The 24902-nt window shown below is 39.8% G+C and overlaps 2 protein-coding genes across 4 annotated transcripts in view; one reads left to right on the top strand and one right to left on the bottom strand.

The window, feature by feature from the left end:
• The window catches only part of apol (apolipoprotein L), a 53592-nt gene extending 29115 nt beyond the window's left edge, over window positions 1–24477 (top strand). The window contains exons 1-4 of one of the 2 annotated variants that reach the window (XM_049560552.1): window positions 19331–19458; window positions 21734–22204; window positions 22327–22446; window positions 22606–24477. In XM_049560552.1, coding sequence (XP_049416509.1) covers window positions 19451–19458; window positions 21734–22204; window positions 22327–22446; window positions 22606–23635 — 1629 coding nt within the window. In that variant the 5' untranslated portion in view covers window positions 19331–19450 and the 3' untranslated portion in view covers window positions 23636–24477. Of the gene's footprint in view, window positions 1–19330; window positions 19459–21733; window positions 22205–22326; window positions 22447–22605 lie in introns of those variants that run through there. The other variant, XM_049560547.1, reaches the window with a different exon arrangement.
• LOC125878989 (uncharacterized) lies at window positions 723–11114 on the bottom strand. Of its 2 annotated transcripts, XM_049560555.1 has the most exons (5): window positions 10987–11097; window positions 9684–9741; window positions 6990–7586; window positions 6790–6906; window positions 723–3957 (listed from the first exon to the last, which is right to left on the bottom strand). In XM_049560555.1, exons 2-5 carry the CDS (start codon window positions 9692–9694, stop codon window positions 2931–2933), a joined length of 1752 nt encoding a protein of 583 aa, XP_049416512.1. In that variant the 5' UTR covers window positions 9695–9741; window positions 10987–11097; the 3' UTR covers window positions 723–2930. The 2 variants fall into 2 exon arrangements, with proteins under 2 accessions (XP_049416512.1, XP_049416511.1); XM_049560554.1 differs by lacking the exon at window positions 9684–9741 and having other exon boundaries at window positions 10987–11114.
• Window positions 24478–24902: the final 425 nt, after the last annotated feature.

The following is a 24902-nucleotide window of genomic DNA, read 5'->3' as shown; positions in this document are numbered from 1 at the left end:
CCTGCACACCCCTGTACAATTTGGACACCCAATTAAATCAAAATGTACATGCAACATAGTAGATTCCACCTTCATCTTACCTGACCCTTAGTCTGTGGCACTGACTGAGTGTGGTTTGTGTGTGCAATGGTCTTGTCTGTGTGTGTGTGTGTGTGTGTGTGTGTGCGTGTGCGTGTGCGTGTGTGTGTGTGTGGAGGGACCTCACTTGCTGTGAGCCAATGGCTGTGAGGCAATTACTGATTGAGGACAGGTGTGACCCAGGTGCTTCTCTCCCTGCGGTAATAAAGCTGCAGGCTGAAAACTCTGCTCTTTCACTCATTCTCTGTGTGCTTCTGATCTGCAGGCCAAGGTCCCTCTGACATGCTGCAGGCTTAAGGCTGAGCTGCACCTCCAGAAAGGCAGAAGAGTGATGCCAGCCTAGTGCATAGCAGCAGTCTGAAGTCAGCCATCAAGTAATGGTTATGTGTGACAACGAACGACAACTACAGAAGCAACCAACGTGTGGCAAAAGTGGACCGAGGCCTGCTCTGACCAGTCAGTCCCCCATTCCCGGCTTTAGATGAACTCTGATTTTAAAATATGTGTAAATAATAAAATTGTGTTTTAACCCTTAACAGCATGTTGTCTTTTGCCCTCACATTACTGGGTGTCAAACCATGAATCTGCAGACCCTCTGCAAGTATTGTAGTAGGGGTGTTATATACACACAACAATAAACAGACTTTTTAAAAGTTGAATTATTTATTTGTGAAGGAAAAATGTGCAGATTGAACTGAACATGTGAATAATGCAGAATCATATGGAATGTAGATAATTTTGCATACAGTACATGGCAGTAATTGCAACTCTAGAATATTCACATTTATCATCAGGTAAAGTACAATGCATTATGTTTTGAAACAAGTTAAGCAAAAAGTTAATAAATTCATGACTCAAACAGGTTTATGTCATGAGAATTACTGTTGATTAGGGGTGTGCCATATCATCTTGTTCATGATATACTGGTATTTTTTTAATATGATATGAAAAATTCATACCATGATACTCACGATATTTGAACTTGTTGACATATTGACGTCATACTGTTACCCATGGTAACAACAAGCATAGGTAAAGGGCAAAAATAAATACAGACTCCATGGTGGTTCCATCTCTCCTTCTCCTCGATTGCCGTGCACACACAGGAGTCAGTATCGTCAAGTGACGAAATCACTTGCATATACATATATATATATATATATATATATATATATATATATATACACATTAACTTGTGGTAGATTTTATTTTTCTATTAATATTGTATACAGAATCTGAATCTCACTCTGAGTTAGTGTTGTTCTTTACAAACTAAATAAATAAGAGATAATTTTTGTTTAGTTTTTACTGAATATTTGAAGACAAACTGGTTGACATATGAAACTATATCACTATGTCACTTATTCTATTTTCTTAAATTGATAATACATTTTTTCCCTAATATGTCATATCATCAAGAATATTGTTATCACAAAAATACCTTTAGATATTGTGATATTCTTTCAGGGCCATATCGCCCACCCCTACAGCTGATTAAAAATCCCTACATTTTAATGCTCTATGATGCTAAACAGTTTAAATGGATCTCATTTCTGATCAAAGTGTCAGAGTTGGCAACATGACATTCATTAGCGTCATTAGCCGTTTTTACACAGCCCTCTTTAAAGCGGAAATGTCATGCCATTATGCCGCCTCGCCATGCTGTATAAAAGGTATAATTGTGGAGTGGGGGGGGGGCAGAGTTGTCTCACCTTTAAGCTGGCATTGGAAGTATTCACAACGCCGAAACAATATCTGTATTAACAGGACAACTGGCAGGATGGGATCATGGGTGGCATGGATGTGAGTTTTGACAACTATCATGCATGCATGCAACCTATCATAGGAGACAAAATTTGTAGTAACAGTTAGCAGCTAACTCAAAGAAGAACAGCGGCTGAAAATGTCCACAAATTGGGAAAACAATGAGGTCAGGGAGCTCCTTACCCTCTAAGGAGCAGACGTGATCAGCCACCATGTAACAGGGGATGGTTAATGATTGTTATTGCCATGTTATGCAATAGAGTGTGCCAGTAAACCCGGAACTCCGTTAGCTCGCTTAAGCGAGTTTCAGGTTTTGTTCTGCGACATAAAACACGTCAGTAAATACCCTACTTGTGAATTTTGAAGCTTTTACGTGTCGTAAAAAAGGCGGTTGCTAACAAGTTGCTCAATATGACTACAAACCCTGTCGGGGACATTAAACGTCTTCATCCCTGAACAGGCGAGAGTGCTGGCAGTCCGCCATTACAGCTTCTTATTTAGCTTAAACAGTCCGATTTTCCCATTATACAACGTTTTTAAAACAAAGCGGCCAAAATCAGTTGAAAGCTTTGTGGCGGTGACGTCAAGAGTCATGCGACCGTGGAGTAGTCATTTAGTCCGTTAAAGCCTAACGTTAGCTTTTTACTTCTGGCGATCGCATTTTAATTTCAAATACGGTATGAAAGGTGTTCATATATGAAGATTATCTCGCTGAACAAAACCTGTAAGTATCATAAACTTGTGTTAGCCACAGAGCTTATTTTCTGACATAATCCAAAACGCAATGCAAAAATCACATTCACTTTCTCTTCCAGGAACCAGCGCAATGCTAAACTTCCGGGTTTTGACGTCAGTGCTGCTGACACATGTTATATGTCACACTGGAGGCCGACATTGTTTGATTATATGCCACACCTGTCACGCCTCTTTGGATTCTGCGATGCCAGCATGCTGTCTAAAATCACACTCTGGAGCAGCCTGGTATTGTTGTTGTTTGCTTCTGTGTAAAAATACAAAGGCGGCATGAAGAGGGATTTCTTACAGTGCTATCTCTGTGTAAAAAGGGCTATTGTCTCTGTTCACCAACGCTACTGTATTACACAATTTTTTTTCTCTCCAATTTTTTGACTTTCATCCACTTCAACAGATGGAACTTCTGTTTCTGTTTCTCTTTGTTTCTTCATCTCCTGCTCTGGATAAAATGGCGTCTCCAGGATAGCTTTGTTTTTCTCTGATGTCTGCAGACCTGTGCTCAGTGAGTCATGAATCCTCTGCCATGAGTCCATCTCAGAGCTCCAAAGAGCAGCTCTGGCTCTGATGAACTGTGAGACTTCAGTCTCACTGCCTTTGGCCAGACTCATACTGTCTTTACAGATAAAGAAGATATCCATGCCAACAAAGAGAGCATTGAGCCCAATGAGACCAGCCCTGGCTGACTTGGAGAGGGCAAGAGGCCCTTTGACAGCTGCCTGTCCAATATCTGGGAGATCTGCTGCCACCCTGGGCACATTACACAATGCTTTTCCTTCCTGCACTGCCACTCTGCCAGCACTTGTCACCAGCTCTTCACTTTTTAACAGCTTAACAGTGGAGGCAGCATCAACAAGTGAATCAATACCTTTTCCAATAGCACCAGCTTTACAATGCATCTTGCCAACTCCCAGAACCACATCTATCTGGCTTGTTTGGCTTTGGGTGACCTCTAGACAACCCTGGATACTCTGCACATCCTCCATGAACCTCTGGAAAACTTCACTGGCTTTCTTTTGATGTTTGCGGTTAACTCCAATCTCTGTGACAGTGGTTACAGCACTGTTGACTCCGCTGGTTATTCCCATCCCTACCCCCGTCATTGTCAGAGCTAGAGACACTCCAGCTGTTACAGGAATTAATGCCAAACCAATGATGGAAAGCACACCTCCAACTGCCCCCACTGAGCTGCCTACCACACTGGAGATCTTTGCCCCCTTATTCATGCTGTCCAGCTGAACAGCATTCTCCTCCAGGTCTTTAAGAAACTGTAGCATTCTGGGCTGTCGCTCATTGAACTCATCAATGAAGCCAGAACATGGCTCATCCTGAAACAAGAACACCATCCGGAAGTTCTGGTCCATCCTGATGAAGATAAAAGAGGAAATTAAGACAGACCAAATACGATGAAACACGTCAAAAGGTTAGCATGTTTAAAATTCAATATGACATTATTAAATTTGGGATCTTTTTTTTTCTTAACACACATTAATGGTTTCCAAAAATGCCTCTGCAGTTACAGTTTACATCCATGTCTGGATGCCTTACACGCATCTTCCAGGCAGCACAAAAGATCTATACAACCACCACAGTTGCAGAGAGGGCACCCAAGATTAGTGTGATGAATTCAGTATCTGACCAGTGTCTTCCCTTCTTTTGCTGATTTGTGTTATCGAGGAATGGCCAGAAGTGTTTCTGCAGAACATTATGACTTCACAGTTGTTGACCTTTGATCTTTTGGATGTAAAATCTTGTTACTTGATCATTTTTTCCGATTAGACATTTGTGTGAAAGTCTTTCATAATTACCGTAAGAATTCTTGAGTTACGGACAAAAACATGCTTCCTGAGGTCACAGTGACCTTGACCTTTGACATTCAACCCCAAAATTCAATCAGTTAATTTTCAAGTCCAAGTGGACATTTGTGCCAAATTCAAAGAAATTCACTAGAGGCCTTCTTGAGATATCACGTTCATGAAAATGAGACAGATGCAAGGTCACAGTGGCCTTTGACCTTCAACCACCAAAATTCAATCAGTTAATTTTCAAGTCCAAGTGGACATTTGTGCCAAATTCAAAGAAATTCACTAGAGGCCTTCTTGAGATATCACGTTCATGAAAATGAGACAGATGCAAGGTCACAGTGGCCTTTGACCTTCAACCACCAAAATTCAATCAGTTAATTTTAAGTCCAAGTAGACATTTGTACCAAATCTGAAGAAATTCCCTCAAGGCTTTCTTGAGATATCATGCTCACAAGAATGGGATGGACGAACATGCAGACAGATGTATGTACTGACATAAAGACATGCAGCCATACAGGCAGACAATCAGACAACCCAAAACACAATGCTTCCGGTCAAGAGGTACCGAGATATTACCTCATGTTGGACAAGAACCATAACCCAAGTATCCATTCATTTCTGAGTGGATCCTTTAGGTGCCATATTCATTATCAGAGTGATAGAGTTACTTAAAGAAATCATGGAAAACCTGGTTTACATCATTTGAGTTATGAGATACAATAATTTTGCCTCTAATTTCCTGTAGTTGCAGTAAATATAAACAAGACTCTACAGCCATGCTAGGTGCTTCGTGAGACTGTACTTAGGCACAGTGGTTCTTTGAGCTATATGCAAACATCAATCCTAGCATACTCACAATGACAACGCTAACATGCTGATGTTTAGTAGGTATGCTGCTTACCCTGGTCATCACCTTAGTTTAGCATGTTAGCATCAAGTGGCAACCTCTGGGGCTAAAAGATTAAGCGAAGATGCCTAAAGCTGCAGTTCCTTGAATGGCCACTTGATGCTGGCTCTAAACGCAAGTCAGTCCCCACAGAACCCCATGTTAAAAAGTCCAACTTCACGGCAGCAATAAACATGTTCACAGCCTAGTACAATAAAACAGCTTTAGTTGCTGATTCAAAAAATCTAACAAACCAGTCGTTGATCACATCATTAAATTGATTAATTTTAACCAGACAGTGACGTTAGAGGAAAAGTCAGAGGATCACCAAAATCTTTAGGATTCATCATCTGAGAACCATAAATGTTGTGCCAATTCATCTTGTAGATGTTGAGATATTTCACAGGTTGTGCCTTATTGATGAAAATAATAATATTAATATTAAAATAAAATAATATTAATATTTGCTTGCAGCAAAGGCTGCAGCTCATCGTGTTGGTGTGCGGGTCGTAGGTCAGCCATGACTGCGACTGGCCAGCCTCATCAAGTTTCCGTTTTTCAAGGGTTAGGGTTAACGGCAGAAATGCCTTGCTCAGAAGTTACCAGCCACCCTCCTCCCCTGACAAGTAAAGAACAGTCCCTTCACAAGTAAAGAACAGTCCCTAAAGTGCAGTGAGGTTTGTGGGCCGTTACTGACACAAAGACAGAAATGTGAACGGCTCGTTTGTCCTCTGACACGCCGCATACCTGTGTGCCGCCACGGCTCGGTTGTCCAGGTACTACTGGGCAGTCATGACACCAACGAAAGAGGAAATTACTGGACCTGGAGTTGGACTTCTCTGACGCCAGTAAGCCATTATCTTGCGCCGCAGAGCACTATGAGCCTCTGCCGTATTCCTGTCTGTGACCCCCGTTCAACCCTCAACCGGTAGGATTCGCCTTTCCTTTCTGCTGCTGGTTGAACGTGATAATAGGGGCACCCCAGCGCCCACTCCACTAACTTGACGTGGAAATGAGCGGTAGTCTAGCAAACTGGCGAGTTTTTTTTGTTCGTTTGTTTTTCTTGCCCTGAGCGGTCACCCACATTGCCCATAGCAAAAACCGTCCCCGGACACAGCTAGCAGAAATGGTCGAAGCACATAAAAAACCCACATGCAAATCAAAATTTTCCATCGGCCACTGGCAGGTGTGTGTTTTTGTTTTACACGCCAAACTTTCACCCAAGTTTCTGCCCACGCTTCTGTCCCAGCGTCAAAATATGATGAATAGGGATGAGATCACGTTGGATATCAAATTTTATGGAAATCCATCAAATAGTTGTTGAGATATTCTGAAAGACCATCAAACCTTCATGCAGAATAGGAACATAAACTGTGTGCCTCTATGTTTTGGAGCATGCATCAAAATGTCCTCCTGATGACCATTAAATTTCTGTCACTCATCAAACCTAGCATGTCTGTGTTGACATATTTGGGGACAAAAAGTACATCCAAGGGTAAAGCCTACCTGATTTCATGAAGCTGATTAATGTGAAAAAGCATCCTTTGTATGTCCTCTTCAGACAAATCTCCATTGAGGTCTACCAGGGTGTCTGTGTTCTTCAGGAAAAACTCACAGAGGGAGCTGTGACACACAAAATTACACTGAATAAAACAGATGGCTTTTTTTAGTATTCTACATATTATTTTGAGGAAATGTCAGTTTACCTTTTCTCTAACTTCTCACAGATTGTCTTGGTGGTCTGAATGTATCTGTCCAGCTGATATGACAGCACTTCCACATTCTGAAGTTTGGGAAGGAAGAAGACACTTGCATCTCTTTTAAACTCGAGGAGGAGAGGGCAGATTAGCCGTGCAGCAATGATGACAACCTGAACATGTTCAGGGCTGATCCCTTCTGGCAGATGTAGCACCTGGTACTCCTCCATGAACACATGAAGCGAGGTGACCGCCAGTTTCTCCACTGCATCCAGGAAGCAGTCGAGCTCCTCCAGACCTCCCAGAGTGGCCTTAAGTACTTCAGCCAGCTCGGTCTCCAGCTCTGCACGCCTGCTGTCTGCAGTCACCTGGGTTACCTTGCTCTTCATATATTCCAACATAGCCTTACCTCTGTTCTGTGACTGCTTAACATGGCCGATGCTTAGGTCGATCTGATCAGCCCTGTCTTTGATATCCATCATCATGTGCAACTCTGTCTCCCTCCCCAGCATCCATTTCGGGTTCCTCTCACAGAATCCTCTCACTGTGTCGATGTAGGTGAGGGTATCTGCGGTGTAGCAGCACAAGGCCTCCTCAAGTTCCTTCCTGTAACACAAGTTTGTGAGATTTAAAAACAAAGTCAAACTGAACTGTTGTTGTGGGGTTAGGCTCAATTCTTCGTCCCTACCACTTAACCCTTACCCCTCTGTTTTGCACATTCACACCTAGAGGGAGTGTGTCCCAATTCTTGTTGGGAGGTACGGCAAAGTGTAAGGGCTACATGGCTTTCCAAACTGAGGAATTCCAGAGGCATACTCCAAACTGAGTGTTATAAGAAATATACGTAAGAGGGCCGCACAAGCAGCAAAAAGAACCCACAAATAGGTCTATGTCTGTCATTGCAGGTCCGAATATATCTCCACCCTTCTGTCACCGTTCTCAACCACTCCACAGTAGCTGATAATAAAAAATGATCAAAGGCCCCTGACCCCTTGGGCTCCTGGGCCAGAGTGTCTGTTTGAAATGACTGTTAGCATTTCTTGGTGGAAAGTCACAGAGCTCAGTTAAACGTTGGGATATCCGTAATGTGTGTGTATGTTTTACCCCTAAACCTTAACAGTCTCTTAATATCTTAGTAAAGCCCAATGACATTAGTAAGGCAGTTAAAAACAGCAGAATAGTGTCGCAAAATGACTACAAAGGGATGCAAAGAGACATAAAATAACTGCAAACTTCAAATGCTGTATTCAAGATAAACTCATTATTATAGGTACCACATTTATATCTAGAACTAGAACCTTGCGGTTGAATGCCACCAGGAACCAGTCAGGTTGAAGTTACAGTTTACATCCATGTCTTTGAAAACATGGATGCTTCACACACATCTTTCTCCAGCAGCACAGAAGATCTATACAGTCAGAACAGTTTCATGATGGACTCACAAGATTAGTGTCACCAATTCAGTATCTGACCAAATGTCTCCCCTTCTGTTCCTGAGTTATGATGCTGAATAATGGCCAGGAAAGTGTTTTTGCAGAACATTATGATATCACAGTAAAGTTGACATTTGACCTTTTGGATGTAAAACGCCCTCAATTGAGTAATTTTTTTTCATAATTGGTGTATGAATTCCTGAGTTATGGTCAAAAACATGTTTTATGAGGTCAGTGACCTTTGACCTTCGACCACCAAAATCTAATCATGTCATCGTTGAATCCAATTTGACGTTTGCACCAAATTTGAGGAAATTCCCTCAAGCATTCTTGAGATATTGCGTTCACAAGAATGGGACAGATGGACAATACAGATGGACAGACCAACAACCCAAAAACATAATGGATCTGGCCACAGCTGTCACTGGCTTAAAGGCATTACAAATTATATATTATATTATTAAAATATCATGATATTACCACAAGACCCACCGATATATGAAAACATATATGATCTATATGCATTAGTATTTCCCAAACCTGGGGTCAAGATCTCTTCCAAAATAAATCTGAGGGGTTGTGAGATGTCAGCAGGATATAACAGCATAAAAAGCATACTTATACTTTACAAAACACTCCAAAAATCTTTGCTTTTTTAATTTAATCGCTACTCTTTTACATAACTCACTGCTGAATTAATAGCTAAAATATCGAGATATAACACGACAAAAGGTATACTGTATTTCATAATTGGTGGTTAGTTTGTAACCAATTCATCAACAATTCAGTGTTATTGCAGTCACAAGATTTGACCAGCAGATGTCGCCAAAGTGCACATGGTTTTTCAATGGGTATAATGACTTCAATGTTTTAGAAACTTCCTCTTAACAGTATTCTACATGTTGTAGAGGCACAATGATTTGCAGTAAAGTATATTTTAAACGGAAATGGTTTTATAGTGATCATTAGTAAAAAATTACTGGCCTGAAAAAGCTCATTTGTGCCTTTGTTTATATAATATGCCGATTTATTTAAAAGGCTACTAAAAGAACCCTGAGGGTTTCAACACTATTTCACATTTCCAACATGTTTAACAAGTAATTAATTGTGTTGCTTAAAATATGTTTATGTGTAGGCTTATGAGTTTCGGGCAAAGACCTGTTTCCTGGTCGGTAGCCTACTTATTTCGCGTCATTTGACATGTTGTCGTTCCTTCAGGCTTTCCTCTCATTTTCTGTGCAGAAGTAGTTTAAAGATATAAACTATTTACCTTGCAGACATGCTTCTCCTCGTGGTTCTCTGTCTTGAGTTCCTTATCGAGGCCGCGTCTTATTGTGCACGTAGTCAACATAAAAATAAAACAAGATTGGGAATGTGATGGTTCACTGTGCTGAAGATCACCAACTCATGAGGTGACTGACTCTGTTAAAATCACTGCTTGCTGAAGAATTTTGTTGACAACACTTCGACGTGTGACGCCGGTCGGTTTCGTTTTCCTTCCTCCACATCAGCTCTCACATATTTTCATATAAGGAAACAGTCAGCTGACTTTGGTTTATTCAGGAGGTGTGATAGCGGTAGGCAGCAGCACGCCACGCCTTCACTTATTCAAAACTTATTTCCTGATGCTGCCTTCAAATGCTGTCGGAAACATGAGCCTACACATTAATTCATGGTTAGACCCAAAGTGACTTACCTCTGTACAGCACACTCAGTATTTAGCTCTTTTACCTCGACAGTGCCTCACTGTAAAAAATGTTTTATCACGAGCAAAAGGCCTGCGTTGAAACTTAATTTTTCAACAATATTCTACACATACTGAGGGAACACTATGGAGACAATAATTTATAACATAGTGAATAGATTTTATGATTATAATTAATACAGTGATTGACATAGCAAAAGCTAACAGGTGCCTATTTCTGTATTTGTTGCCTTTGTTCATAAGATATGAAGATGTATTTCACAGGCTACTAAAACAACCATGCACTGGGGGTTTAAAAATGTTTTACATCTTCATAACTTGGTACTTAACCGTGCTACTTAAGGTATGTTTAAATATAGTGGAGTTATGAGAATTAACAGATCTGTTTCCTAATACTTTTTATTTTATTGACATTTTGTCATCAGGCTTTTCTCTCATTTTCTGTACAAAAGTAGCTCAAAGATTTACAGTCTTCACCTTGCAGCTGTCTTCAGTTCTTTATCTGAAACTATCTTGCTATGTTTATGGTTAAAATACTTGAAGGCTTGGTTACGAGAGTAAGGGGCCTCGTAAAGTTAACAATATCAGAAAATAACCTGTTGTCAAACACACTAAAAAAGCAGTGCATGATCAAATAGAAAGTAACAAGTTTTTGTTTTTGCTTGTACATAAAATACACAGCCCAAATAACGAATTCAAGCTATCCACTTACAGTTATAGGCTACACACCTGTGAACTAACAATGATCTTAACACAAAGCCCAATGCAAAAGAACAAAAGTTGACACACTGCATTCTTGTTTTACTTTCGCTTTCACATTCTTGTTAAATACAAAAGACAAAAAGAAGACACAGGCTTTTTAACCTACCTTTCCATGTCTCCACTCCTCAGCATAGGCTACTGTTACATTAGTTTCACTGCGTCACATTGAAGAGAAAGTGCTACAAGCAGCCTGAGCTAAGATTTCTCTAAGTAGCTGTTGTTACACATCTGACCACACCCCTTTGCCACACATCAGAACAGAGCAGAACAGAAGCGGGCTAAAAATCTAAATGCTTCAAAGAGCTCTGCATTTAGCAGCAGAGCTCCAGTGGTGGAGAGTTACTGTAGGCCACTGGACTCAAGTACAACACTGAGGTACTTGTCTTTTAATAGGCCTATTTCCATTTTGCACCACTTTATACCTCTACTCAACATTTCAGAGAAGATTTTGGTACTTTTCACTTAACTAGCTAGCCTACATTTAGTTGACAACTTTGCAGATTCAGATTAATATAGAAAATGTAGACCTAATAAATAAACACATTGATGCATTATTATGGATAAAGACTTTATTAAAATCACAGATGTTAAGTACCCATCATGACTGCTGCTGCACTTAAACTAATGTAATATTGCAATACCATCTCAAGTAAAGTGACACAGTGGTGTGTTTAGTTGCAGCAAAGTTGATAAATTACAGTATATGTCAAAGTAAAATGATGGAGTAAGAGCACACACCAGAATAGTATATAATTACATAATAATTATAAACTATTGTCTGCATTAATACTGAAAACACCTACGTGGGCAAAGTATTTTTGTAATAATCTTAATTCATTATATAGCAATTTCACACACACACACACACACACACACACACACACACACACACACACACACACACACACACACACACAGATGCAGATTGATTTATACATACAAATAATGTAGATCAAAATGTATTTTCCATAATTGTTTGTTCTAATTATCTATTTTTTATGTGACAGTAAATTTGAGGCTGAAAAGTGAGCTTTAAGCTGATCTTAAAGGTCTTGTGTGCTGAATTCCCTCAGAAGCTCCAAGCAACAGCTGGAAATATTACTCAAATGAAGAGCAGGAGGGCCATTTGGTCAGTAGGGGGAGTTGTTGCCTGTGCAGTTGCCAAATAATTGTTTGGAGACTGTGTACTTCCTCAGCTTCTGTAAGCAGTAAGAGAGTATATGCACAATCTCTGTGTTTGTGAAGATTGTAAGTTATGTTCTGATTATTCTTCACTTCCATGATAAGTTAACCAAGTTTATTTCTTTTTACAGTTATTGTATATTTACATGGTTATAGTACCAACTGTTCCTTTGTAGTATCTGCTGAATAATAGTCTTAGACCACATGGCTCATAAAGCTACTTTATATGTCTGGTAAATGAAGCAAGAATTCAGCTGTTATATCTGTATATTGTGGATGTGTTTGTGGTTAAATAAGGGTACACATGTTTAATAAAATCATAACAAATTAAAAAAAAACATCAACCAACAAAATTTGACTGCTGTGCTGAAGGCCACTCTGGGAGGTCTGAAGAAGCTCAGCTGCTTCCTGCATGCAGTGGAGAAACTGGTGGTCATCTTGCTTCATGTGTTCATGGAGGAGAACCAGGTGTTACATCTGTGACAGCTGGATTTTTCTAGGTCTGATAATAGGTGGGACAGCGCTGGGATTAACCAGCGGAGTCAACAGTGCTGTAATCACATTATTATCATCGTCAGGTTTTAAAGAATTTATGACAGAAAATCTCAGAGAATTTTTGAAATCAATGATAACAGAGAAGTCTCAGATTCTACTCTATGGGAAACATTAAAAGTTACCATGAGAGGATTTATTATTTCTTTTGAGGCTACAAGGAAAAAAGAAAAACTTAAAAGACAGAAAGAAATTGAAGAAGAAATCGGTCGTATAGAACAAACTTATAAATCTTCTCTACAACAGTCTGATTACAAAAAAATTCTGGAATTAAAATCTGAATATAACTCTATTCTTGGAGGGGAAATTACTAATCTTTTATTAAAGACCAGACATAAACACTTTGAACTGAGTGATAAACCACAAAAACTACTGTCACGACAACTTAAAGGAGAGTTGGGAAAAACTGCTATCCATAAAATACAGTCAAAAACTGTACAAATTCTTACAGATCCAAAAAATATTAATAACCGTTGTAAGGAATTCTATTCAGATCTCTATACTTCTGCTTCCACAGCAACAGAGACAGATTACTCTCAGTTCTTTAATTCAATAACTATACCACAGTTAAATGAGAACAATCAGCGCTCCATGGAAGAAGCATTCTCTGTTGCTGAGTTAGTAGAAGCGATTAATTCATTCCCCACAGGTAAATGGGCCTCATGTACAAAGACTTGCGTGGATTTCCTACTGAAACATGGCGCACGCTTAAATCCAAAAAATGTCGTATGCACCTGGTCAGCACCTGTATGGATACAGGCAGCGCATGGCTCCCCACCATGTCGCGCTGCCGGCTGCAGCTCTGCGCACAGTTCCATGAGGATTGCCCTCGGGAACCTAAAGCAGCTGATGAGCCAGTTGTCATCATGTGCCAGTGCCATCTGTCTCTGAACACACGCTCTCTTCGTATTGCGCCATTTACAAATCTTCTAATACTGCTAAAGCAGCCGTTGTTATTAACGGTATTTTCGGCACCACTTTACGCATGCTTTTATATCCACTCATCTAATTGCAGACACATGGGTGTGTTAATTGTTCATCAGTGTTAATTGTTCATGTTTCTCTGATGTGCACATCACTCTGAGGACTAATTGTTTTCACATTTATTTATTATAACAGTTTCCCAGCATCACCTCTAAGTGTCGCCAAAGGATCAACAGCTGTAGAAACGTGCGTACGCCAGCCATGAAGTTGGCGTGAGGCACCGCACATTTCCACGGTCATTTCACTCTTGATACATCTGAACTTTGCCGTGGAAAAGGACGTACGCCACGTTTTTGTGCTTATGCACCCTTTGTACATCGGATGGATTTGGAGCAGAGTTTTACCAAGCTTTTCATGAAATTTTAGCGCCTGTTTTGCTTAGGATGATAAATGATTCTGTTACAAGAAAAACACTCCCACATTCACTCTATGGGGCAAATATATGTTTGTTGCTAAAAAAGGGTAAAGATCCTACAGATCCAGGTAATTATAGGCCTCTTTCTTTGCTCAATCTTGATCACAAAATTATAACAAAAGTTTTGGCCACTAGACTAAGTAAGCATATAGCAACAATCATTCACTAAGATCAAGCTGGCTTTATCCCAGGCAGGCTTTCTTTTTTCAATGTGCGTCGTTTGTTAAATATATTGTATTCTGGTCTGAGTAAAAACACCCAAGCAGCTGTCATAACATTGGATGCTCATAAAGCTTTTGATTCTATTGAATGGCCATATTTATTTAAGATAAGAGATAAGATAAGATACACCTTTACTGATCCCATAATTGAGAAATTCCAGTGTTACAGCAGTCAAGGAAAAAGAGTCAGATTAAAGATTTCAAAATTAGACTTAAAAAACTTAAATGACTAGGCATGCAAATAAGTACAAAAATCTAAGAGTCGGCGATAAATAACAATAACAATAACAATAACAATAATAATAATAATAATAATAATAATGAAAATAATAGGAAGTGGATAATAATGAGCAGCAGTGAATGAAAATGAGCAGTGGATAAAGGGAGCACATCTAGTGCAAGTGATTGTATGTGCAAAACAGCAGACAGCTGTGGTGTCCATAAAGTGTCCATAAAGTTGAAACTTTGAAGAGGTTTGGATTTGGAAGGACTTTCATGGACTGGGTTGAGATGATCTATCACACCCCTAAATCATCTGTCATCACAAATAATATTGTATCAGAGCCATTTAGTTTATACTGTGGTGTGAGACAAGGAGATTGCTTGTCCCCTTTGTTGTTTAATTTAGCAATTGAACCTCTGGCAGTTGGGATAAGAAATCACCCTCATATCAGGGGTATACCAGTAGGTACATCTGAAAGTCTTGTAATGTTGTACGCTGATGATTTACTTGTCACGTTAATGAATCCTGAAGAGGGTATTCCTTGTCTTTTACAATATATTCAATCATTCAGTAAAATTTCTGGTTATACGATTAATTGCACTAAAAGCGAACTTATGTTTATCGGAGAAAATATAATTTTACAAGATTGCCCTATTAAGGTTGTTCAAGACTATGTTACATATTTAGGACTTAAGATCTCAAAAAACCCTAAATTTCTGCTCAGATTAAATTTTCTTGAAGGTATTCATAAATTAAAATGCAGTATAGAATACTGGAGGACTTTACCCCTCTCCATGATCGGCAGAGTAAACGCCATTAAGATGATGTCACTACCAAAGATTTTATATATTTTTCAAAATTTGCCAATATGGATCTCGGCAGACCTTTTTAAGAAACTAGAGACTGTTATTCTAGATTTTATTTGGGGTTATAAAAAACATAGATTGTCCAAAAAGCATCTATTAAGGCCTACATTGGATGGGCACTGGCATTTTGGCAGTGGGGTTCTCCAGACTATGAGTCACTTAACTCTGCTCCCGTTTGGTTAAAACTAGAATTTATGTCCCTAAAAAAACATATGTTTCACTATCTTCCCTGTTTTTTACAAATTGTACATCTCCTACTAAATTAGTAAATAATAGTTTTGTTGTCAGAAACTCACTTAAGATTCTCAATCAGGTCAAACAGACATATAAAGTCCCTTGTATTTCAGTCCATACACCACTTTGCCATAATTATGCCTTTACCCCTGCATTGCTAGACAACACATTTGCTATATGGAGTCTAAAAGCGGCAGTAGCTCAGTCCATAGGGACTTGGGTTGAGAACCGGAGGGTTGCCTGTTCGAGTCCCCGTCCGGACCAAAATATGGAGCGTGGACTGGTGGCTGGAGAGGTGCCAGTTCACCTCCTGGGCACTGCCGAGGTGCCCTTGAGCAAGGCACCGAACCCCCCAACCGCTCAGGGCGCCTGACCAAAGGGCAGCCCCCTCACTCTGACATCTCTCCTCTTTGTGCATGCATAGGTCCTGTTTGTGCATGCGTGTGTCTTTCGGACCTGTGTGTAATTGACAAGCAAGAGTGAAAACATTGAATTTCCCCTCAGGGGGATTAATAAAGTAAATAAAACTAAAAAACTAAATAAAACTAAAACTAAAAACTTAAAAAAGGACTCAAATGTATAAAGGACTTCTATATAGACAACAAGTTTGCCTCCTTTGGTGAATTAAGTCTTAAGTATAATTTACCTCACTCTAATTTTTTCGTTACATGCAAGCTAGACATTCTGTTTCATTCCTCATTTTGAGTCTACCTGTGAGAAGCATGCTATTTTGGAATTGTTTTCCCTTCCACCAGAGAAGAAGAAGTTGATTATTAAATTTATAAATGTTTTTAAGAGGCCTGATTCTGCTAATTGTATCAAGAAAGCTTGGGAAAGGGAAATTAATGATGTGTTACCAGATAAATTATGGAAGGCTGCACTTTCCCATATACACAGCTGTTCAATAAACAGTAGACACAGGTTAATTCAGTTCAAAGTGATTCACCGTTTTTATTATTCTAAGGTCATGTTACATAAATTTTAGCCCTCTGTATCTCCAGTCTGTGATAAATGCAAGTCAAACTATGGTACACTTTTGCACTTATTCTGGAGCTGTTCACTAATCTATCAATTCTGGTCAAGAATTATTTTCTTTTTTTCTGGGGTTTATAAGAGGACCTTCTCTCCTGACAGGGACTTGGCTCTTTTTGGATGTTCCAAAGACTCTTTGACACTTCCATCATACATTCAAACAGCTCTCTCAATGGGCATGGTACTAGCTAAAAAACTCATTCTAAAAGACTGGAAGACATCAACTCCACCATGTTTCAGAAACTGGCTGTGTGAACTTGTTTCAATTATTCATATGGAAAAACTGCGATTTAATCATCCAAAATGTGCACATAAATGGGAAGAAGCTTGGAGTCCATTTTTGCAATACCTAGACTCAATGAATGCATTTGAATGAGGACCGCATCTGGCTGTACATATTAACTGGGTGTTTTTTTTGTTTGTTTGTTTTGCTTTTGCTTTATCCCTTTTTGGTTTTCTTGTTCTTGCCTATTTTCAATTGTGATGGGTTGTGCCTAATAATCACACATGGAAGATATGAATTACTATGTGCTTTTGTGTCATTAATCTTTGATTATGTTGAACTCAGGTGTCAGGACCCCCCGCCCCCCAGTAAACCTGTGTCAGTTGGACGCAGTATTGGCTCACTTGTTACAGATATCTCAGCTTTACAGGCACTGAGAAGTGAAGAGCAGGCTATGAGGGCTGGCTTAGTGGCGGTGCAGGAAGGACAAGCATTACGTAATGTGCCCAGGGTGGCTTCAGATCTCCCAGATATTGGACAGGCAACTGTCAAAGGGTCTCTTGCCCTCTCCAAGTCAGCCAGGGCTGGTTTCATTGGGCTCAATGCTCTCTTCCTCGGCATGGATCTTGTCTTCATCTGTAAAGACAGTATCAGTCTGGCCAAAGGCAGTGAGACTGAAGTCTCACAGTTAATCAGAGCCAGAGCTGCTCTTTGGAGCTCTGAGATGGACTCATGGCAGAAGATTCATGACTCACTGAGCAAAGGTCTGCAGACATCAGAGAAAAACAAAGCTATCCTGGAGACGCCATTTTATCCAGAGAGTAAAGAAAAACAGAAACTCCATCTAATGAAGTGGATGTAAAGCCAAAAATGAAAGAGAAAAAATAGGATGTGTGATACAATAGTGCTCAGTGAACAGAGACAATTACTGCATATGTAGCACCAATCACCTTGTTGCCAACTCTGACACTTTGGTCAGAAATTAGTTCCATCAGCTTACAGCTCACTGTTCAGCAGTGTGGAGTGTATCCCAGCTGACATTGGGTGAGAGGCAGGGTACACCCTGGACAGGTTGCCAGACTATCACAGGGCTGACACATAGAGACAGACAACCATTCACACTCACATTCACACCTAAATTTAAAGTCATCAATTAACCTGCATGTCTTTGGACTGTGTGAGGAAGTCAGAGTGCCCGGAGAAACCCCACACTGACACGGGGAGAACATGCAAACTGAACAGAAGGTCTCCCTCCCGGGTACGAACCAGTAACCCTCTTGCATTTTATCCAGAGAGGGAGATGAAGACACAAAGAGAAACAGAAACAGATACTCCATCTGATGATGTGGATGTAAAACCAAAAATGAAAGAGAAAAAATAAGATGTGTGCTACTGTAGTGCTGAGTGAACAGAGACAATTACTGCATTTGTGGCACCAATCACCTTGTTGCCAGCTCTTACAGCTTACAGCTCACTGTTCAGTATCAATCAGCATTAAAATGTTAAAATGAAGAACTGCTTAATCAGCTGAAATTCTATTGACATAAACCTCTTAATCAAATTTTGTAGTTTTGAACATCTTGCTAAACTTGTTCCAAAACATAATGCATTATTGGTGAACCGACAGAAGACCTCTCACCTAACTGTAACTTCAAACGGAGATGTTTTTTTGGGTGACCACTGATTTACAAAGATATATGTTAATATTTGCTCCTCAATTTGCTGGCAAGACTGCAACCGCGACTAGACTTTCCTGCAGATTCTTGAATGACTTGAGCAGTGCACTGCTACGTCTGCAAAGCCACATCAGTCCAGGTTAAACCCCGGTCTTGTGGACAAGGACCTGCTCCATATGTGGATATAAATGACTCATTCTAGGTAAGGAAAAAAGGATTCTTATTTCCAGCTGATTATAAGAAAACACACTTATTACATTATAGTAATAAGACACACTGGACCTTTAAAAAAGTCAGTTTTTTTTTCCTGTGTTAATGACTGTGTGAATGTTTGTGTTTGTTTGTTTGTTTGTTTGTTTGTGTGTGTGTGTGTGTTTGTGTGTGTGTGTGTGTGTGTGTGTGCGTGCATGTGTGCATGTATGAGGGTAATTGGGGTTGGATAATGAAAAAAATTAAAGGAATTAAGATTCTTTTAACAAATTATTTAAGATGTAACAGATGCATCTGATCTACAGTATAAAGTAACTGCTCCAATTTCAAGTGAATAATAATAATAATAATAATAATAATTATTATAATAATACATTTTGTATAATACATACATGTCAAAGACACTTTACAAAAAACAAACAAAAAAATATAAGAGCAGTACAATACAGTTAATAGCAAAAATGGGGATTGAATGCAAGCCTGAACAGGTGGGTTTTGAGCAAAGATTTGAAGGAGTTTAAGTCTGTACAGTTATGGATGTGTACAGTTACGGATGTGTTGGCGGACAGAGTTCCAGAGGGAGGGGGCAGCAGTGGAGAAGTCCGGGTGTGTGAAATTTACTGGAAACCGATGTGGTCGGATGTGTTGCAACAGCTGCTTAGCGAAATCTTAGCACAGGCTGCTCAACAGTTTATCCAGAACTTGACACATTAAAGCTGATGGTACAGTAGTCTGTACTGACAAGCAGAGAAATGAAAAGGTAGGTTTTACATTGGGCTTTGTGTTTAGCACTTTGTTAGTTTACAGGTATGTATTATTGCAAGTGGAAAGCTCTGTTCCTGTTATTTGGGCTGTGTATTTAATGCACAAGCAAAAACAAAAACTTGTTTATCTTTATCTGATTGGGTGCACCTTTAGTGTGTTTGACAGACCGATATTTGAAACATGTCTGCTGTAAGGTAGTTTGAATTGTTGAGCTACTTTTGCACATAAAATGAGAGGAAGTTAAAATAAAATGTCAAATGAGATGAAAAAAGTAGGCTACTGATTAGGAGACAGATCTTTGAATGTCTGAAACTCCCATACACAAGAACATATTTTAAGCAAAACAGTTAATGACTGTAAATAAGTCTTAAATATGTAAAATATATCTTTAAACCCTCAGTGTACTGGGTTGTTCTAGTAATAAATACGTCTTCATGTCTTACAAAGGCAACAAATAAAGAAATAAGCACCTATAAGCTTTGTTATATCATTGTATTCATTGTCATTGTAAAGTCTGTTCAGTGTATTCTACTGCACATTATTGTGCCCATGGTGTTTCCAGTACATGTAGAATACTGTTGAAAAATTAGGCTTCCTGAAACTCACTGATAAACCAGCCCAGGGGCCCAATGGGAAGGAGTCTATGAAAAGCCCGTAATAAAGTTTTGTTTTGTTTGCAATTTTTCATTTCTAAGTAATCAGTGCCTTGACTAAATTAAAATTGTCTGAATACATCGATTAAAAGACTGAACGTTGTATAAAAGATAAAACAGTGGAAGCTCCATCTCACCCCTTTAAAGCCACAGTGTGTAGGAATTTCTCCCATCTAAAGTTGAAATCATATATCACACTCAAATCGATAGCGCACTCTAGCGCCTCACTTCTTCAAACGTGTATTGCAACAACGGTAGCCTCTGTGTACCAAAAAGCTGTGATAACATTGATGAAACCATGTCATCCGATACTTCATGGAGTATTCATTCAGGCTCCTACACAGACACACGCGACGCGAGTTGACAAACCCCCTCCTGACCATGCTGGCTGTGTTTACAACGTAGGACTGTTGGGACGGTTGTTAATTGAAACAAACCAATCACGTCTTGTCTTTTGACAACTGCCAATCACAGTGTCCCTTTTAAAACCTTTCTCCTTCAACAGCTCTTTCCCCTGGGAAAGGCTACCCCGATGTTGAACCTCGTTTTTTGAATTCGCCGGTCACGTTGCCTTTTTGATTGCTTTTTGCGCTTTCTTGGCGACGAGGTTTCTGTCTCCCAGGATGCTGCATGATCCTGCATTAGGGCTTAAAGAGTGGGACTTTGTTATGCTGCAGTAGTGCCAGGGTAGTAGCAAAGCGCCTCTTGCTCCTCTCCTTCGGCTTCTCAGTCACGTAGTGCTGGCCTGGCTCTCAACGAAAACGCCGAAGGCAGGGCTATTCCCTGGTAATGCTGTATGTCCCTTGCTGGCAATGTATTTTCAATATGGCAAAACGTTATGGAACCCCCCAAACGACTTACCCGCACAATGTACAAACAAATCCGAAATTCTCCCTTTTTGAGAACAAGAAAGATTATTGGTGGAGGTAATAGTACACCAATGGTGGCATATTTATGAATGCAGACATCAATTTTTATCAATAAACAGCAGAAAATGCTACACAATATCCCTTTAAGGTGCAAAATGGTTTAGTCAGCCCCGCTACTACAGCTAAAGCCAAGTGCTGGAGCAACATACACTGTCATGTTTTTCTCTGAGAGAAAGAAATCAGGGTTCTAAAAATGAAAAAGAAAGGAAAGGGAAAGAAAGCAATAAAAAAAAAAAATAATAGAGGAAGGGCAGGGGCCCACAGACACTGTTTATCCATAGGACCCAGAATTAAGTATTGGGATCAAGTATACTGCATTCAGTTGGTTTGACAACCTGATATTTGCTAATGTCTTTTATATGTCTCCTATTTGGCAGTGTCACTACTGATGTTTGGTGTTAAAAGTCGTATAAAAAGCCTGTTGTGTCGACAAAGACAGATGGTTTTTTATTTATGTGGTGTGTATTGTTGTTGAGCCTGTTCATTAATGGTAGATGGGTCATCCTAATAACCTGCATATATTTTGTGGCTGGTTGAAAATGCTCTTAAAGAATTTGTAGGCCTATCCCCCTATAACTTTGGCTAGGAAAATAGAAACTTATTCATATTCACTAAGGACATTGGCATTAGGCATGATCTGAAAAACCCCACATGAAATTTATTTTTCTATTGTTGTTTTATGTTACAGAGAGAATCTGGAGAGGGCCTGGTGCCAGTACGTCAGCGATACTCTCAGCCACATTGACACAGTGAGAGGATTCCGTGAGAGGCTCCCTGAATGGATGGATGCAAGGAAGAGAGAGTTGACAAGACTTAAAAAAGACATCAACCAACTAAATTTGACTGCTGTGCTGAAAGACATTCTGAGGGGTCTGAAGAAGCTTGACTGCTTCCTGGATGCAGTGGAGAAACTGGCGGTCACCTCGCTTCATGTGTTCATGAAGGAGAACCAGGTGCTACATCTGCCAGAAGGGATCAGCCCTGAACATGTTCAGGTTGTCATCATTGCTGCACGGCTAATCTGCCCTCTCCTCCTCGTGTTTAAAAGAGATGCAAGTGTCTTCTTCCTTCCCAAACTTCAGAATGTGGAAGTGTTGTCATATCAGCTGGACAGATACATTCAGACCACCAAGACAATCTGTGAGAAGTTAGAGAAAAGGTAAACTGGCATTTCTTGACAACAATATGCACATTTTGTTTTTATTGATATGAGACACATCCCTGTAAAAGAAAGTAAATAGACCCTTCTGTGGAATTTAAAAGTAAATTTGTCTTTCAAAGCGTCCTCAGTGACTTTCGCCTGAAGAGGAACACAGAAACTGTGGTAGACCTCAATGCACATTTGTGTGAAGATGACATAGAGCGGATGCTTTGTCACATTAATCAGCTTGATAGAATCAGGTCAGTGTAAACCATGTTTGGTTTGGTTTGGCCAAATATTTTGTCAGCACTGTTTGCAGTGACTTCAGTGCATAAATTAGTAGACTGACCCCTGTAACAGGCTGGTCTTTGAAATACCTCTTTTTATGTTTTCTATTTGTCCTTTTTTGTTTTTCAAAGGATGGACCAGCACTTCAGGACAAACTACTTGTTCCAGAACGTGTCATGTTGTCACTACATCAATGAGTTCACCAAGCGACAGCCCCGGATGCTGCAGTTTCTTAAAGACCTGGAGGAGAATGCTGTTCAGCTGGACAGGATGAATAAGGGGGCAAAGATCTCCAGTGTGGTAGGCAGCTCAGTGGGGGCAGTTGGAGGTGTGCTTTCCATCATTGGTTTGGCATTAATTCCTGTGACAGCTGGAGTTTCCCTAGGTCTGATAATAGGTGGGACAGCACTGGGAATAACCAGCGGAGTCAACAGTGCTGTTACCACCACCACAGAGCTTGTGGTAAACCATAAACATCAAAAGGAAGCAGGTAAAGTCTTCCAGAGGTTTATGGAGGATGTGCAGAGTCTCCAGGATTGTCTGGAGGAGGTGTCCGCTCAACCAGCTGCTAACATTCCATTGAATGTACAATATCTCAAGGTACTCAGTTTGCTGAGTAAACCTGTGTCAGTTGGACGCAGTATTCACTCACTTGTTACAGATGTGTCAGCTTTACAGGCACTGAGAAGTGAAGAGCAGGCTATGAGGGCTGGCTTAGTGGCGGTGCAGGAAGGACAAGCATTACGTAATGTGCCCAGGGTGGCTTCAGATCTCCCAGATATTGGACAGGCAACTGTCAAAGGGTCTCTTGCCCTCTCCAAGTCAGCCAGGGCTGGTTTCATCGCGCTCAATGCTCTATTCCTCGGCATGGATATTGTCTTCATCTGTAAAGACAGTATCAGTCTGGCCAAAGGCAGTGAGACTGAAGTCTCACAGTTCATCAGAGCCAGAGCTGCTCTTTGGAGCTCTGAGATGGACTCATGGCAGAAGATTCATGACTCTCTGAGCAAAGGTCTGCAGACATCAGAGAAAAACAAAGCTATCCTGGAGACGCCATTTTATCCAGAGAGGGAGATGAAGACAGAAAGAGCATCATTCATTCAGTCATTTCCGTCGTGGGGGGCTTGGAGCCTATCAGAGCTGACACTGAGCAAGTGTTAGGATACACCTTGGACAGGTTGCCAGACTATGGCAGGGCTGACAAATAAAGACAGACAACTTTTTATCCAAAGTGGAAACTGAATCTGAGAGTGCGTGTGTAGGTGTGTATGTGTGTGTGTGTGTGTGTGTGTGTCATTGGGGTTGGATAATGTAAAAAAATGAAATGAATTAAGATTATTATTAAAATACTTCCAGATGTAACAGACACAGCTGACCTTTTAGATATACCTCCACGTGTTATCTATTATACTGTATTTCTATATTATTACTGACAAACAATAGTTGCTATTATTAATTTCGTACTATTCTGGTGTGTACTGTTATTCTATCATTTTCCTTCTACATATTGTATAATTTTTTCCTGTTAATAAACACACCATTGTGTCACTTTACTTGAGATGTCCTGACATCACTCATATACTTTTATTGCTTATCTTGTGATTTTGACTAGAATTGCTCTTGTAAAATTGTATTTTTATATCTACTCATATTTTACATATTGATTTATGTTGTTTAGGTTTTACAGCTTTGACTGGTGTTTTCACTGGACACACTCAGAGAAGTGGTCCTTAATCCACTCTGCTGCTGTCTGGTTGTTTTTGGTTGAACTCTGCAGTGATGGAGGAAGTACTCTGATATTTTACTGAAGTGAAACTCGAAATATTAGCCTCAGGATAAACTTAAAATACAAAAAGTACTCATTGTAAAAATGACCAGTTCAGAATAATATTTATTACATCATGGATTATACTTATTGATGCATTACTGTGTACATCACTTATATGTTGCAGCTGGTTAAGGTGGCGTAATTCTGTATACTGCTGGATATTTTGTGTTTTTTACCAAGGGATCAATAAAGTTTTTTATCATAATGTATTCCTCATAATTTGTATTATTAATCTGAATCTGCAGAGTAACTAAAGTTATCAGATAAATGTAGCTTAGTAAAGAGTACAACATGTTTCTATAATGTAGTGGAGTAGAAGTAGGCCTATAGAGTGGCTTATAATGGAAATAGGTCTTGTAAGTAAAATGCAGGTACTTCAGGATTGGACTTCAGTACAGTGCAGTAACTTTCCACTACTGAAGCACTGCTGCTGAATGTAAATGCATTTGTATTTTTACTCTTGTTCTGTTCTGCTGTCTGAGCTCTTCAGTCCCACATTTGACCTTTATATCTCTCTCTGTGCAGTATTATTTTATTTTTCGGTGCGGTCAGATGTGTTATAATAGCTATTTGGAGAAATCTTAGCTTCTTTCTTTAGCT

Source organism: Epinephelus fuscoguttatus, linkage group LG19 (assembly GCF_011397635.1).
Source record: "Epinephelus fuscoguttatus linkage group LG19, E.fuscoguttatus.final_Chr_v1".
Taxonomy (NCBI): Eukaryota; Metazoa; Chordata; class Actinopteri; order Perciformes; family Serranidae; genus Epinephelus; species Epinephelus fuscoguttatus.
The sequence above is the reverse complement of the archived record's forward strand: the minus strand, read 5'-3'. Positions and strand labels throughout refer to the sequence as shown.

What these genes read in the sequence shown, in the direction of transcription:
- LOC125878989 (XM_049560554.1), bottom strand. Translation starts at nt 11,012, where the DNA reads ATGCTGAGGAGTGGAGACATGGAAAG. An exon ending in TGTGAGAAGTTAGAGAAAAG is followed by an intron (nt 6,907 to 6,989) that starts GTAAACTGACAT and finishes TGTGTGTCACAG; the next exon opens with CTCCCTCTGTGAGTTTTTCC. An exon ending in AATCAGCTTCATGAAATCAG is followed by an intron (nt 3,958 to 6,789) that starts GTAGGCTTTACC and finishes TATCTTCATCAG; the next exon opens with GATGGACCAGAACTTCCGGA.